The sequence below is a fragment of the Branchiostoma lanceolatum genome, chromosome 2 (assembly GCF_035083965.1).
Source record: "Branchiostoma lanceolatum isolate klBraLanc5 chromosome 2, klBraLanc5.hap2, whole genome shotgun sequence".
Lineage (NCBI taxonomy): Eukaryota > Metazoa > Chordata > Leptocardii > Amphioxiformes > Branchiostomatidae > Branchiostoma > Branchiostoma lanceolatum.
Genome location: NC_089723.1, coordinates 29358137 through 29372487, shown reverse-complemented (window position 1 = coordinate 29372487; position 14351 = coordinate 29358137). Strand labels below are relative to the sequence as shown.

The 14351-nt window shown below is 41.5% G+C and overlaps 1 protein-coding gene, 2 long non-coding RNA genes and 3 pseudogenes across 3 annotated transcripts; all 6 read left to right on the top strand.

Annotated features, from left to right (window-relative positions):
• The first annotated feature begins 834 nt into the window (after nt 1–834).
• Nucleotides 835–2522, top strand: LOC136428459 (uncharacterized). The gene is made up of 2 exons (XR_010754621.1): nt 835–1207; nt 1835–2522. It is a non-coding gene; the product is annotated as an uncharacterized lncRNA (long non-coding RNA).
• Nucleotides 2523–3941: 1419 nt separating this feature from the next.
• On the top strand, nt 3942–7243 carry LOC136428457 (uncharacterized). The gene is made up of 2 exons (XR_010754620.1): nt 3942–4439; nt 5992–7243. It is a non-coding gene; the product is annotated as an uncharacterized lncRNA (long non-coding RNA).
• A 679-nt stretch (nt 7244–7922) lies between these two features.
• LOC136429039 (U5 spliceosomal RNA) lies at nt 7923–8036 on the top strand (annotated as a pseudogene).
• An 819-nt stretch (nt 8037–8855) lies between these two features.
• Nucleotides 8856–12938, top strand: LOC136428456 (kelch-like protein 24). The gene is made up of 2 exons (XM_066417988.1): nt 8856–8988; nt 9711–12938. Exon 2 carries the CDS (start codon nt 9717–9719, stop codon nt 11466–11468), a length of 1752 nt encoding a protein of 583 aa, XP_066274085.1. The 5' UTR covers nt 8856–8988; nt 9711–9716; the 3' UTR covers nt 11469–12938.
• A 191-nt stretch (nt 12939–13129) lies between these two features.
• On the top strand, nt 13130–13229 carry LOC136429043 (U5 spliceosomal RNA; annotated as a pseudogene).
• A 962-nt stretch (nt 13230–14191) lies between these two features.
• Nucleotides 14192–14306, top strand: LOC136429040 (U5 spliceosomal RNA; annotated as a pseudogene).
• The last annotated feature ends 45 nt before the right edge of the window (nt 14307–14351 follow it).

Genomic DNA, 14351 nt, shown 5'->3' with positions numbered 1-14351 from the left:
TTGACATGCGCACTCGCCGTGCACCAATGAGTATCGATCCCACACAGGGTTTTGTCCTTTAATCCTTGTAGGTATGCCACCTTACCGACTGGGAAAGTTTTTGTAGGGTCTAAGCTCGCTCACGATACTCAAAACTTGAGTTGCACTACTACTGTTAGATCCTACCAGTATTTGTTGTCTGGATATGGTCACCAACTTTTCGATCTCCAATGTCTGGTCATGCTGATTTGATTAACGTCATATAGGTGACATCCGCGCATCACTTTTTGTCCGTTTAAACAAAATGTTTGCTACCATGCTGTAAATCGTATGCCGAGCTTATATTGTATATAAGCAAAAATATCGGCAAACGAATACTAACGCATGCCTCTTTTTCTGTCGAAAAACGTGTTGATTTTGTCAAAAAACTTTTAGTCCTTGCACAAAATGTACCATGAGCACAGAGCAAAGCTTCCAAGAAAATGTGAAAGAACATTGGCAGAGGTATGGGTGTGTTACTCTCCACTTTCCTGACCAGTTAGAATTCATAATGAATACAACTTTTTTTTGCCAAACTTCTTTAACACGCTCGCATCAGTTTTGGAGCTCCCAGAGGATGTGATCCATGGAATGGAATCAACATGGCCAAATCAACGTTACCACACAGATTCGTTGACGTGACGCGCATAATACGTGACTGGCTTTGTGGAACGACTTGACAACAGAAAAATGATGATTTAAGTTGCACCATGTTACACCGTGTATTTTGTACCGCACTAGTACCACACCTGTGTTGATGTAAGGATACCTGTGCCGGATCACGTAGGCACTGGCAGGTCAGAACTAGTTTGTACAGGTCACTGACGTTCGGAATTTTCCACCCAAAGGGGAGTTGAATAGATATATGGTATTCATTGCTAATGCATCAAAACACAAACCTTTACTTCGTTTTCAAAAATTATATAAAGTTGATATTGTACATATAGATATGCTAAAATTGTCCCACACCAATAGATTGTAGAATTAAAACAAAACATTTATATCAAGTAAAATCCCCGCAAAGTCGTATGGTGTCACCCAAGGTCATGGTGTGACGTCATCGTCTGGAGTTGGTGCATGAGGTCTCATTTTGAAGCGCGAAGCGGACGTGGAGACATCATATACCATATAGTCTCACAACAACCTTGACTTCTACTGTTTACGGGACCACTGCGTTGCTGAAAAATGGGTAAGATACTTTGAAAACAATCTTCTTCTTGGCTTGTCATCGGTGACAAAAATTGCAAACTATAATCAACGTTAAACGTAATACTGAAGGCTGATTTTGAATTAAAAATACGTCATCAGTAACCGAGTTTAGGACTGTTTCTGTGCACGTGCACGTGTATCCCTTTGTCTTGCCTTGTCCAGAAAAGTAGTACATGTTCTTCGGCACAGATCGATAAGCTGGAATTTGTAAACAGCTTGAGTCTAGCGCAGTACAGTGTGGCCTCGAAGAGGGTGAAGACAAAATCCGACAGGTCATTGAACCTACCTTCTGAAAAGCCATGGCCAGGTCATTGAACCCACCTTTTGTTTGGGACTTTGCGGTGTATTTAACAGTGACTACAATGCACAGGACTTTTCGACAATTTGGGCAGTTGGTCTTTTTTTTTTGACTGACTGAAGTCCGAAAGATGGCATGAGCCTCCAATGTTCCCATTTTGGCCAAGCACACCGTGAATGGATTACTCTTTATAAGTGTGTTGGGTTCATTTAACGTCGTGAGAAGGTATTTTGCCTTCAAATAGCAGATGAATAATTGAAGGCAGAGTAACTCTATGGGTGCATTACTCTAAGTATCTTGTCATTTCAGACCAGGGTAAGAAACCGTCCGACAAGAAACCTGAAACATCTGAGAAGAAAGATGCTGCTGGTGTTCCAGACCCAGGTCCTCAAGGGCACCAGGATATGGTCCACCTGCCCGACCATCACAAAGCTGACGTTGAGCATCACGTGGCTGATGAGGTGGATTGGGTCTGCGATGACATTCCGGGCATGATGTAGCCGTGGCAACCTGACGCCATGACATTTGCTGCTCTCTGATTGGTCGACTGATAAACCTATTATAATTGGCCATAACCTCATTCTTGTCATTCTTGTCCTAATCTAAGGGACTTGAAATTAAATTTGGTACATGGAGTTGTAGAGGAGTCCCTGTATTATCTATCATGGCTTGATTTTGGGACAAATTATAAGAAACATTTCAAAAGTGTGATAGATATGATACTTAGATATTAATATAAAACGTTGTTGAGTAAGAGACATTTTGTAAGAAATACATCCATGTATGGATGCCTATAATTGTGAAACTATCGCAAGACCTCTGAGTTTTTCAAAGCAACGATTTATGTTAGTAACAGACCTTAGACTCAAGAGTAGAGTTTTTCACTAACATCACTTAAGTTCTCAGTTCGAAATGAGAAGATCATATTATTTTGAACCATTTCACAAGAATTGGAAATGCATAATTGTAATGGTCATTAAAGGGCTAATATACATTGTTTGATTAACTATTCATTTCTGGATTGGAACAAGAACATGTGAAAGCAGCACTAAGTTCTGTAATCATGAACATCGTAACGAGTCAGAGTTAAAGATTCACGAACTTGTATTTATTGACTTGAAAGATTTTTGAAATAAACAATAGCGCCGTAAACAAATATTGATCGTTCGGCAGTTTGGGGGTGAGCCGAGAAAGTTTGTCCGAAGCATTTGACATTTTAGGTCATTCAAGCAGATGTCGTGTTTAGTCAGATAGTTAATTCATGACGCAAATGTAACAGTTGTCTACCTTTGGGTCACAAGGCGGTCAAGGTCACAACATGTCACTAAAACTAGGATGGATCGCCGGCATGGGTAATAAGCACTCTCCAAGCAGAGGAGTGGGTCTGGCTGGGTTTTGACGTGTTTTAGGCTCAACTGGTAGCAGCCTCACTGTTGAGCTCCTGGTTCCAATTGGTTGGTAACTTGGACAATGTTGGAGAAGACTTCGGTTCAATCCTGGGAGGGGCATTTCGGTTGGGGCTGCACCCGTCGTCGAATGGGGGTCCGGTGTTTGAGGAGGTGTCTCGAGCATGTTAAAGGAGAATGGCTAGCAACCCTTCCCTGTAAAAATATACCCCGCTACTGAAACAGCAATGCAACCTGCTGCCCTTTGTGCCACTAGGCGAACTCTGAGCGAACTCTATGGTTGGTAAACTTTCTACCCGTTACTTACGGTGAGCATATGGAATCGCTCCCAGACCGGGGCCTAATATAAAACAACGCTGCACTTCGTGACCTGGCTCCCCATGGAATGTCCCTGTATCTATTTCCACTCCGGCAGACCCTGGTGACCGCGAAGTTTGAGTTGTAGGGTCAGGGTACCATGGGAGTCCAGACACCGTATATCGGCGCGCCACCGAGCACCGCACGCGCGCCTAAGCTTTCCCGGCCCACCCTGCCGCTGCCCCGAAGACCGACCCCGCCCCACTCTCCGCTGTAAACCCAAGCTCTGCTAGCCGTATTGAGGCCTTATCAATTCATTGTATTCCTGTACGTTTCCGATATTCCTCCCCTTCTCAGTTACATATGTCCCATGTTTGAGAGTCCTGTCATCCGCATGGAATGCAGCGGATTTCTAAAATACTATTGGTATGCTACTGATTTGCATGAATTTTCGTCAATTTCCCAAAAGGAAGTTTTCGGCCGTACTGTAAATCGTAAAAGGCAGCTACAAAATGAGAAAATACATGCTGTAAATTGCAAAAAAAATATTTCGGAAAATGGATACTGAATCACGGTTGTAGAATGCCAAAGTCAATTCCAAAGTCAAAGAAGTAGTACGTTGTCAAGGAACAAAAATGAAGAATCTATTGTTTGGTATACCACGCAGATTTCATAATGAAGGCATACTTTTTTTTCATTCGCACACACACGCATCACTTTTGGGGTCCCCGGAGGATGTCATCCATATAATCAAATCAACATGGCCTAAACGGGGTAGTTCATGCATTACGAATCACGCCCACCGGTGATTACGCTTTACATTAAATCTTATGATAGAGCGGTTTGATCACGAACTGCGTGGCATTAAAACGACATATCTTTACGCCTTACGAATGAAGAATTAAGTAAAGTAGCGGCGTCAATAAACAGCTTCTGGAAACGAGATAACGCTGTTTGGTTAAGGGTGTAAGGGACAGAGTGACCGTGTTTGCGAAACATGTCCGGAGCCGATTGGACCGTTAAACACACAAAAGATTTTCCCCAGCCCTTCATAGCCGGTATTTAAACAGCGTTGACCCCACAGGTCACAAACAGTCTGCGGGACAGAGTCAGCTACTGCTAGGTCAATCTTACATCAGATAGCGTACCTCCCAAAGCAAAGCAGTATTCTACGTTTGCTGTGAAGGTCCAAAATCAACGGAAGATGCCAGGTAAAGTGTTTACGATTGCTGGAGTGCGTCTGAGTTTGTTTAGCTTGAGGTCAGTTCTTGGTGTCTGTAGTTGCCATATGTTCTTTGAGTCCATACCATCGTTCCATATGGTAGCACATAACGTATATATGTTATGTATGGTTGATTTAAAGGTAAGGGATCAACTCGACGAGTGAAGTAGTTTAGAATGAAAACTGCAGATATAACATGTACTCGCATTTGTGTCGGTTGTGGGTTTTGTTTTATAGTTTTGAACGGTGTATTTTTTTCAAAGGGGGACATGTGTGGTATGGTATGGACGACCAAGGGGGTTTAATCACTGACAACCTCACTTATCATACGTTATTCCGTCGCTATAGTTTTCTGAACACTTAAGCAACGATATTTGAAGATTTAGTCCTTAAATGTTTCTTTTGGAGCTGAAGACGTGACCAGACGTCTGCCCTGTTCCTGTAGAGGGCCCCTTGTGCAAACATAGGGAACAAAACGGACGGCAGAAATGGGCTTCTGAGGTCGGGTTACGGGCCTGTTGAATGGTGACACTGTGACGGCTGCATAGCGTTCCCATTAGAAACTTGAGCACGCATACCCCCAACTAAATGTTGGCACTCATGCCATCGTTACACTGCCAACGCTTCGCATTGTTGACAAGCAAAACACTCGTTCTGATAGGCACATTGTGTACATGTTTGTAGTTTATTCGATTGAAATACATCGTAGCCCTTGGGGCTAACTTGCGTATTTCATAACAATTAAAAGATTGGTCAGAATCACTAGTACTGTCCTTAAAAACATTAAAAAACGGAACATGCGTTTCATAACTCAAGTTACGGGACATAATAGTAGACGGCCACTTAAACAATGTCTACGTTCAAGTAACTCGGTTAGTGAAAAAACTAATGGTTCTTGGTGGATGTCAATGTTGGCACATCGGCGCACCAAATCCGTCGTGTGTTTTTGGCACGCATTTTGACAGATCAACCCACGTAGCTCGGTGGGTATCACTCCACCGTCAGGGAAGGTCGTGTAAAGTGCCTTTCCCAAGTGCACAACGTCGGCGCATGGTGAGTATCGAACCCGGGACCTATTGGTTTTGAGTTCAATGCTCTAACCGTTGAAGTAACAGTGGTTAAACAGTACCAGTATTCTTGTTCAAAGAAAGGCTAGACAGGTTCATGGAAAATCATATCCTGTCAAGTACAACCGCAGAGCACTGGACCATCCCCACAAACCTAATTTGACAGTCAGTTGAAGAAGAACCGGATAAAGAGACTGGAGAAAAACTCCTACCTAACCGAAAACCCTACATAGTCTATTGTAAAGGTAAAGCGGTCGAACCTCAGACGAATCGTGTATGCTGTAAATGTAGTTCCGTAAGATATTATGTTTTCAAGAGTTATATGGGCCTTATATTGCCTTAAAAATTGGTCACGTATTTTTGCTCAGCCCAGGTGCGTTAATTATTGTTCAGCAGCAGAGTGTGACATTTATGAGTTCATATAGTACTAGTAACACCAGTCAGACTTGACTGTTTTATGTTCAATCTCTACAGAACGACAAGAGCAGCGAGGTGTCGGGTCAGGATCAGGCGACGAACCCAGACAGACACATCCCTCTAGAACAACGTCGTCATCCAACAACCGGTACCCAGTAGGACGGCGCCCCCTAGCGGCCTCCTTTACCTCGCAGAACGGACCCAAACGGTACGCAGGGCCGGCCGCAGAGGTTCCAGGCATGGTCTGAGGAGCTGAAAGTCTAAGACAACCGTTTGATGGAGACAGGACCCCTTCTGCAGCTTTCTTTACGGTTTCCTTTGCCATCTAGATCTGATTGTCGTCTGCAACTGTTGACTGCGCCCATGTTTGCGTTGTTGTCAAGAGTTGTTTATTTCATGCAGTGAAACTTGAGAAAGGGTTGAAGATATGCGGGCAAATATTTGATAAAGGAAAATGCATCGATGGTGGACAAATTTAATCATGCCACAAGTACACAAGTATCTATGCCACATGTATAACGTTACACTGATGTGTTTTTGTCGCAAGCCTTTCGTTTATGGCATTTCGAAATTTTCGATTATCTGTTCAAGTTTGAGCTTTGATATTTCGATCCACAGATACTAGTGGCTTATATATGATTTAAAGATATGCATATACGTTTGCTGTGGTCGTGCGTATATATCTCCGAGCTGTTGCCAGATTCTCTCCTTTAACAGACAACAACATGGATACTGAAATCCTTAACCTGCCAAGTATGCCTCTTATCTGTATGTTGTTCAGGCTTGTTGTAAACAGCTGAAATACCACGGCTATCGTTTTACTGAATTCTATATTTTGTGTCGTGTACATATGTGTAAACTCGTTAGTTACAATTTGACCTAAGCGTTAGAATGTAAGCTTTATCTCCGATATGAAATGTCAGTTTAAAAGAATGATAGACAAGATATTATGTCATTTTATATTATGTATATGTGCTGGAGCACCATGCTAGTGAATGTTATAAATGGTTTCCTTTCTAACCAACGAAAAGCTATAAAGGCCTATATCCACATAGGTGGACTCCATGGGTTGCTGGAAATATAGCATAACTTGAATAGACTGATTATTAATAATATTATTAATAATATGGAAGAGGAGTTAGCCGACCATGGGAGTACAGTTTGCAACGTAGTGCTCCTAGTATGGCTGGCTAACCCGTATTACATATCATTTCGTCAATGTGGCCAAATTCTACTATTTTTTCCAGCAATCTATGGAGTCTGGTAGAGTCTATATCCACATGGTTGAATAAAAAAATGACACAAATGATCTTCAAGCAGTCGACATGTGTATTCATTTGAATATATAAATTAGAGATGAAATACACACTTGGAACTGTGCCTAATTCGCTGTTGTCTTTTCAATTAAACTATAGAATTCGAGTCCAACATTGTGAATAAACATAGTCAAAACTAACGTTTGGACATGCATGTAGACGTTGGAATAGGTTTACAGACACGCACACATGTATGGCCCGAGGAAGTACAATAATAACTTACCTTTGTACTTCTTAGGGTTATCTTTGAGACTACCTTTAATTTATTAGAGGGACTGAAGTTGGCACTGCACCAAATATGGGGTTTACTTGCTAGCGATAAAAGTCCGATAAGTCTGGTATTGGTTGCCTATAACAACAAATACTGCCAGGTTAATCTGGTATTGTCGGACTTACTATCTGGCATTTATTACCATTGGTAAAATCCAATGTGTACTTTTGGACAAAGCAGAGGGATACATTGCTAACGATGAAGTAGCAAATTACATTAGTATCAATATTTTGTTCTCCAAAACATCTCCTGATGGCATTTATTGTACGTATTGGTGGCTTTACTGCAATCATCAACCCACAAGCAAAAGTGAATTACAGGTTTTCAAATATGTCGGCAACTCTTTCAGGGTGTATTGTATGGATATGTTCGTGTTAACAAACACAGACATGCCATGCATTTTCTCAATGTTTCCCTTCAATACGTAAATATCTTTCGCCTTTTACTAAAGATATCCGTGGAGGGGAACTACTACTGAGCTTTGAATTTTTTCCCTGTCCCGCTTCAGCGGGACTACAATAAATCAAAGTAAGACGCCCTGCACTCACACTGGCACCATACTTAAAACGCACCATTGTTCACGCGTGTTGTGACTTGATACTTTTCAAAATTGCATCAATATATGATGATTGTACAACCGAAAATCGCGGAACAATCGAAAATTACAGTGATACATCAGTTCCTCTCACGGATACCTGGTGACGATACAGCCCGAATGATGATACGCAGTTAGGTCATTATCGATTCAATCAAGTGAAATTAAGGCCTTTATTTTGCTTCGAGATGCTTGTCCATTCGAACAAAATGTCTTATATTGGAAGATTGATCGTAAATCGACTACTTAGCACAAACTAGTAATTACGTTTCCATGGCAACGAGATAGACTACTCCTGAGTAGATGATGCGTTGTCATGTAGACGATTATCATTCATCTGAAGTACAGCGAGTAGGTAACTACCCATCTGAGTAATGAGGCTGTTGTGACGCCTTTTTTTAACGTGCTCGAGGCACCTCCTCGATCACGGGACCTCAATTTTACGTCCTTCCCGAAAGACGAATGAAGCTCCAATCAGGATGCCCTTCCCCGGATTCGGACCAGGGTCTCCCAGTTACCTATTGACTATTTTTTTGTACCAACTGTAAGGCTGCTACCGACAGAGCTACATTACGTACCATCATCATCATCATTAACTACATTATAAATCCACAACGTTTTGAGACATTTTAAATACACTAACAAATGCACAGCCGCTGTTGAAGCACTCAGTCCTTGATTGAGATCAGGTCAAAAGTCCCACAACGCACTGCGCATGCCAACACGTGTGATAAGCGCTTTCATAGATTGTTATGCAGATCGTGACAATGGCACATGCGTACTCCAATCTACGAAAGGGCTTATTCGCGCGCAAACTGCACTGTTTCGTGTAGGGTTCTCCACATTTTCGTCAGATAAAGTCTGAGAAAAGCGTAAGTATAAAGTAATCTGTCATTGGTCATTTTTATGCCCTAAGTTGTGTTTTTCAAAGTTTAGGGATGTATAAATGCCAAATTATTGGTATTTGGAAGTGGGCATGCACTGTTGGGGGAGGGGGCACCCAATACAGTGCAGCTGGCCAGAAATCATACACCTCTGGTCGGAAGATATACGGGTATATTCTGGACAGGGGTATATTCTGGTCCATCACACTGTACGTACATGTCCCTTGTTCATCTAATAACATGTAAGATTATAAAATGAAATGTAATCCGAAAATGGGTATTGTTATGCAAATCGAGACAATGTCGAGAACTGTTTACAAGCCAGGGGACTTCACCTTTGACACCGCACATACGTACTAGAATGTGTGAAAGCGCTTATTGTTACAATCCTTCCTGAATTTTGTTATGATTGATATTATATGTCCTGCTGTTCCTGGTTAGCAACATTTGTATGTGCGGAATTATCTTAGCATATATAAAATCTTTATAATGTCAATTACTATAAACTCTCATTGACTATCATTTCAGGTTAATTTTTTTCCTTCAACAATGATGCTGGCATTAACCGTTATCTGTTTTACTTTTTACTATTATCTTTATTGAGTTGTCGTTATAGTATGATTTACATGTACAACTTAAGTGCACCCCATATAGTTTTGTTGTATGGAATCTTTACAGATTTGGCAAACAATTTTCCTTTTCTTTGTCAGGCTATCATGGACGGTGGCAATCTTGCGTACGAGGGTGATAAGGGGTATCCGCCCCGGTTCCTCCAGAACTTACAGGAGCTGAGGTCCGAGGGTCACCTGTTTGACGTGACGCTGTGTGCGGAAGGAAGGGAGATCCGCTGTCACCGACTGGTCCTGTCCGCCTTCGCTGATTACTTCTACGCCATGTTCTGTGGAGGTCACATCGAGAGCAAGAAGGACAAGATAGAGATAGGAGGGGAGAGTGCAGAGGCACTACAACTGCTGGTGGACTTCGCCTACACTTCAAAGATAGCCATCACTTTTGAAAACATCCAGCCACTGTATGAAGCAGCCAACATGCTGCAGATACGGCGTGTGGAATACCACTGCGAAACTTTCCTGCTGAAATCCCTGACTCCTGAAACATGTCTTGGAACTTGGGTATTGGCAGAGAATATTTTATGTACATATGTGTCTGCAATGGCAAGAACCTATGCTTTGAAATATTTTGAAGAAGTCTTCCCAACTGAGGAATTCCTTGAGCTGCCTGTGGACTTCCTGAAGACGTACGTCTCCGACGATGATCTTCATACTGAGAAAGAGGAAGAGGTGATCGAGGCCATCATGCTTTGGGCAAGACACGATCTTGAGGAACGACAAAAACACCTTAAGGAGCTTCTGGCGTGTGTTCGCTTCTCACATGTGGACCAGAGCTATCTCAAGGATATCACAGAGACAGACAAAGAGTTTGTCGAGGTTCCTGAACTCAAGGAGCTGATGAAGGATCAATCTATACAGGCAAGATCTTGTCAGACTTTTCAGGGAGAAATTCTTGTTCTCGGTGGATGGACAAAAGGAGAAGGTGAAGAGGAAGACGAGGTTTCAAGCAATATGTACAGACTTGACCTCTATGGCAACTGTCTTGATACAATCCCGTTACAAATTTTCCTTAAGAAGAGCAGAGCATTTGCAGCATGCGTTGTTGGAGATGACGTGATTGTTACAGGGGGTACTTCTAGCATGGCTCAAGCATGGAGGTATAACCCATCTCTTAACTCTTGGACGATGCTGGCATTCCTTGGGACAAAACGATGTCTTCACGGCATGTCAGTTTTGCAGGGACAGGTGTACGTTGTCGGTGGTCTCGCTTATGATACCGATCCCAGTCTTGAGTTTTTCGTGAGAGACTCGACTGAGGTGTATAGCGAGGAGACAAACAGTTGGAACGCTGCAGCACCCCTCAAACAGGCAATCAGTAGTTTCGGCATAGCCTCTTGTTGCGAGAAAATGTACGTATTTGGTGGTAAGATTGCCTCTGATAGAGTGACTAATGTTGTTCAGTGCTACGACCCCACCCAAGATGAGTGGACATTTGCAGCGCCGTTGCCAACATGGCAGTACAAATGTGTATCAGCGTGCACAGTTAATGCTAAGATCTACGTGGTCAGTGACTGCATTCTGTGCTACAATCCTAAAGAAGACTTCTATGACTTCTTGGCTGAACCACATTCTCCGTGGGATCTAAGTAGTGCCACTGCATATGGGTCGGAGATCTTCATTACTGGTGGCTATCTTAGTGCGTCTGCGAGTCAGGAATCTAGAGAAAACAACAAGGACACTTGTTTGTGCACAGCTCAGTGTTACAATGTGAACAGTGACGCCATGGTTGTGGTGAAAAGTTTGCCCCTCCCACTGTGGGGACACTGCTCTGTAACAATTCCAAAGCTCGGACCAATAGTTAGTGGAGAATCTAGTATTAACCTTCTCCCTGCTCCCTAATCCCATAACCCGTGCAAATTCTGTGCCGAAAGGCTACTTCAGCAGGGAGGAGGTTAAGAAAAAAAATCTTCGTCAGCAAATTGTAGAACTGATGTAAAGATAATAAATCAGTGAGTTATGATAATATATATTTTCAGATATTACCACACATGTAAACCTGAATGGATATTCTTCCTACTTTAAGAGATTATGATTAATTTATATGAAGAAAAGTTAATGTACACTGCTCAGGACTGGTGTTGGTATTATACTTTGGTTGAAGAATACCAAAATTTCTAAAGAGGTAAATCATGACGTAAAATAAGAGACGCTTTCATTTGCTTGTCCAGACTAAAGTAATGTTGCTGAAGTTAGTAGAATCAAGGAGATTAATTTTGCAACACCAGTCACAAGCTGATGAAAAGACATGTTGCCATCTTAGTCAATGCTTTAGTTTGAACAAAATATCACTGTGTAGTATGAGTTTATGATTATTTATTTTTGTAAAGCCATACCAGTTCATTCCCATGGTTTTTGAACATGTTCAAGTAAAGATTTAGAAAGAGGATAACAGAAAAATGGGTGCAGGAAGGAAAGTTTGAATCTGACTTCAAACCTGACCCCAAAACTGCACAAACATTTACCCTCAACTCTGTTTTCATTTGTTTTTCGAGTGTGGCAATTTTTTTTCTTTAAAATCATAGAAGTAACAAATAAGATATGGCCTCAGATTGCACTTTTGTATTATCTGCTGTCATAGGGGAACATGGATAAAAGACCAGTCCTTACTGTCCATCACAAATAACAGTCCAGCCAATAAGAGAATAGCAGTACGACTAATGAGTTACTGCATGTCCGTCAAATATTTGAATTTTTTAGTTTTATTCTGCATTTCTAGGTTTTTACGAAACTGGGAGGGACTATGGGATCGGTCTATTATTTTGAACTGTCAATGAATTCTGTTCTCAATTGTAAATTTTCTGGTCAAGGACAGTGGCTGTGCCCTCTTGTTCCCCCATGAGCAAAATGGAGTCATCCAATATGTTATATGAGGTTGGTACTCACAATATGTTATATGAGGATGGTACTCACAATATGTTATACATGTATGAGGATGGTACTCAGAATATGTTATATGAGGATGGTACTCACAATATGTTATACGAGGATGGTACTTACAATATGTTATATGAGGATGGTCCTCACAATATGTTATATGAGGATGGTACAATATGTTATATGAGGATGGTACTCACAATATATTGTATGATGATGGTACTCAATATGTTATATCAGTTACGTGTGTTTCTTACAAAACTCGCTAGAGTGCAGCTCTACACGGCCACGTGTGCCTTGCTACGTTGACTTGACGTTGTAGCAGACCAATCAGCTATGATTAGACAATACTAGTAATTTCATCTTATCAACATGCGGCCAACAAAATTATTTGATGTGTATTTTTGATAAAGCAAGTAGACTTATTGTGCATGGTGAAGTAGTACTGTGATTTTTTTAACATCTCTAGGTAGCATGCGTTGTATTTGTCACTTTATTGCAATTCTCAGTGCAAATTCTCAGCCCACAGGCGAAAGTGAACAAAAGGCTTTCAGTCGACTTGGCAATCACCATTTGTTAATTGTGTAGTCACTATCATGTCGTAAAACATGTGCGTGCTTTGCATATTCTCAATGTTTCCCTTCAATACGTAAATATACTAAAGATATCCGTGGAGGGGAACTATACTGAGCTTTGAAAATTTTTCCTGTCCCGCTTCAGCGGGACTACAATAATTCAAAAGTATTGAAATCACACACTCCACAAAAACCATTTCACCGCCATCCACTAAACCACGCACCACTGTTCACCAAACATACTGTAAATCACTTTAATATAGCGGGGATTTTATTATAGCGGCTTTAGCGGCTGCTGTTCAACCGCTATATTTTCATCACGCTATATTTTGATCACTCTTCTGCCCCCCTCCCTCTTGCCCCGACACTGTACAGTAACTAAGTAGAACACAATCACGCTCCATTCATTCGCCACGATATGCACACTTTGTACTAGTCATTCACACAGGAACAAGCAAAGGTGTTCTTCAAGAAATAAAGCATTTATTGTACAAGTTTGTCGTCATTTTTTGTACAAATGCAGTGTGTACTGACAATAGTCAAAAAATTGTCACGTTATGCAAAGCAGGGGATAAGAACGTTTAGTAACGTGAAATTAAAGAATGCCACTAGAATCCACCAGGTGGCGAGGGTGACTGGTCGAAAATATGACCTGACCTCATACCACGCTTGATACCATGGGGAGACCAAACTCGGAAGACACCACAAAATATATACGTGCGTTTCTTACAGAAATCGCAAGAGTTCAGCACTGCACGGCCACCTTGTTGCGTTGACTTGACGTTGTGACAGAACAGACCAAGCATCTAATAAGACACTATTAGTAGCCAATAGTGTTTTTATCTTATCACAGCCTACATATTGCATGATATGCATTTTATTTGATATCGTAAACAGGCTCACTGTTTATGATCAATTAGTATATCATATTGGATTATTGGTATCAATATCATTTTTCATCTCTACGTAGTATTTGTTCCATTTTGGTCACTTTACTCTAATTACTAACCCATAAACAAAAGTGAACGATAGCTTTGAGTAAACTTGGCAATCAGCTGTTACGTATTGTGTGCAGTCACTATCGTGTCTTCAGACATGTGCGTGCCATGCATTTTCTCAATGTTTCCCTTCAATACCTAAATATCTTTCGCCTTTTACTAATGATATCCGTGGAGGGGAACTACTACTGAGCTTTGAAATTTTTCCTCTGTCCCGCACTAGCGGGATTATAATAAACCAAAGCATTGAAGTCACAAGTGCACAACTACACTTC